The 1,465-nt window shown below is 39.5% G+C and overlaps 1 protein-coding gene across 1 annotated transcript; it reads left to right on the top strand.

Moving 5' to 3' along the window:
* The first annotated feature begins 496 nt into the window (after positions 1-496).
* Positions 497-1,332, top strand: LOC104943559 (hephaestin-like). The gene is made up of 3 exons (XM_010769011.1): positions 497-670; positions 955-1,108; positions 1,236-1,332. Exons 1-3 carry the CDS (start codon positions 572-574, stop codon positions 1,295-1,297), a joined length of 315 nt encoding a protein of 104 aa, XP_010767313.1. The 5' UTR covers positions 497-571; the 3' UTR covers positions 1,298-1,332.
* Positions 1,333-1,465: the final 133 nt, after the last annotated feature.

Raw genomic sequence — 1,465 nt, 5'->3', positions numbered from 1 at the left:
ACAAGTCGATCTTGGTAACAAACGAGGCACTGCCAACCTGGTCAATACAATCTTCCATTCTGGGCAAAGGATAGCTGTCGGGCTTTGTCACGGAGTGTGCGGCATATTTGGATGACATTGTGGTTTATTCAGAGTCATCCCGTAACACGTAACACAGTGTAGAACTGATAATGTGTACTTTTTGGACTTAAATTGCCCATGGGGAAAATTCTATGAAAGATAGGTGAGATATAGTGCACTTACTGAACTGAATAAGATTTAAAACATAAATTCTATAATTAATAATATGAAAAATTAATGCTTAAAGCCACCATGTAATTATGCCAACCAAGGCTGTATATTTAAATGTAATACAATATTTGATCAATTTAAATAATTTATTATGAAATTTGCCTCTGAAGTGTTTCAAATTCCTGACAAGGGTTTTCCTAAATTAAGAAGGAGTCTAAATTACGATTTTCCTATCACACTTTTCTGCACGTCTCTCTGATTCTATACGATAAAAGAGATTATATTTATTTCTACTGAAGGGATCAATGGCCTGGTGTACGGTAACCTCCATGGACTGGTGATGACCCGCGGCCAGAAAGTAGACTGGTATCTGCTGGGCATGGGCACCGAAGTGGACATGCACACTGTGCACTTCCACGCTGAGACTTTCACCTACAAGGTAACCACCAACATCTGCTCTACATACTGCTCTGGTTTAAATCCAATAATGAAAGGATGATAGTGTGTGTTGTTGTATTTGGGTTTAACACTTCGACATGCCCAGACAGAAAGTGTCTTTACACATTTCCTTTTTTTCTGTTCCCCTTTATTGTATTGTGTGTGTGTGTGTGTGTGTGTGTGTGTGTGTGTGTGTGTGTGTGTGTGTGTGTGTGTGTGTGTGTGTGTGTGTGTGTGTGTGTGTGTGTGTGTGCGTGTGCGTGTGTGTGCGTGTGCGTGGGGTAGACGGACCGTGTGCACCGTGCAGACGTCTTCGATCTCTTCCCCGGAACTTTCCAGACAGTGGAGATGGTTGTTGGGAACCCGGGGACTTGGTTACTTCACTGTCACGTGACGGACCACATACGCGCTGGCATGGAGACCACCTTCACCATCAAGGGTATGTAGAGCATGCATTGTGTGTCTAAATGGTGTCACACATGCTTGTGCATTAAGATAATTGAATCATGTACATTGAAATTTGTGTGAAATCTCACTTTTGTATGTATATCTTCTTTCAATTCCAGAAAACTCATCGCATGGTAAGGTTTATCCTTATTTCAATACAAATTTTCAGTCTAATATTTAATATTCCATCCTTCACATACTTATGTAAATATAATACCTTGCTTTATATCTTATTATTGTTCATTTGTCAATTCAACATGTATATTTTCTACTTTCTTGTCTTTTAATTTGTATGTACAATGCCAGGTCTTTTTATGCTGCTGCAACACAAACATTTCCCAAATTAGGA

This window comes from Notothenia coriiceps, unplaced genomic scaffold, assembly GCF_000735185.1.
Source record: "Notothenia coriiceps isolate Sejong01 unplaced genomic scaffold, NC01 NC01_scaffold00006218, whole genome shotgun sequence".
In the NCBI taxonomy this organism is placed as follows: Eukaryota; Metazoa; Chordata; class Actinopteri; order Perciformes; family Nototheniidae; genus Notothenia; species Notothenia coriiceps.
Note: the sequence above shows the minus strand (reverse complement) of the source record. Positions and strands in the feature narration are given on the sequence as shown.

Coding starts and splice junctions, on each gene's coding strand:
- LOC104943559 (XM_010769011.1), top strand. CDS start 572: ATGACCCGCGGCCAGAAAGTAGACTGGTATCTGCTGGGCATGGGCACC. Junction 671..954: donor CTGAGACTTTCACCTACAAG/GTAACCACCAAC, acceptor TGCGTGGGGTAG/ACGGACCGTGTGCACCGTGC. Junction 1,109..1,235: donor GACCACCTTCACCATCAAGG/GTATGTAGAGCA, acceptor TTTCAATTCCAG/AAAACTCATCGCATGGTAAG.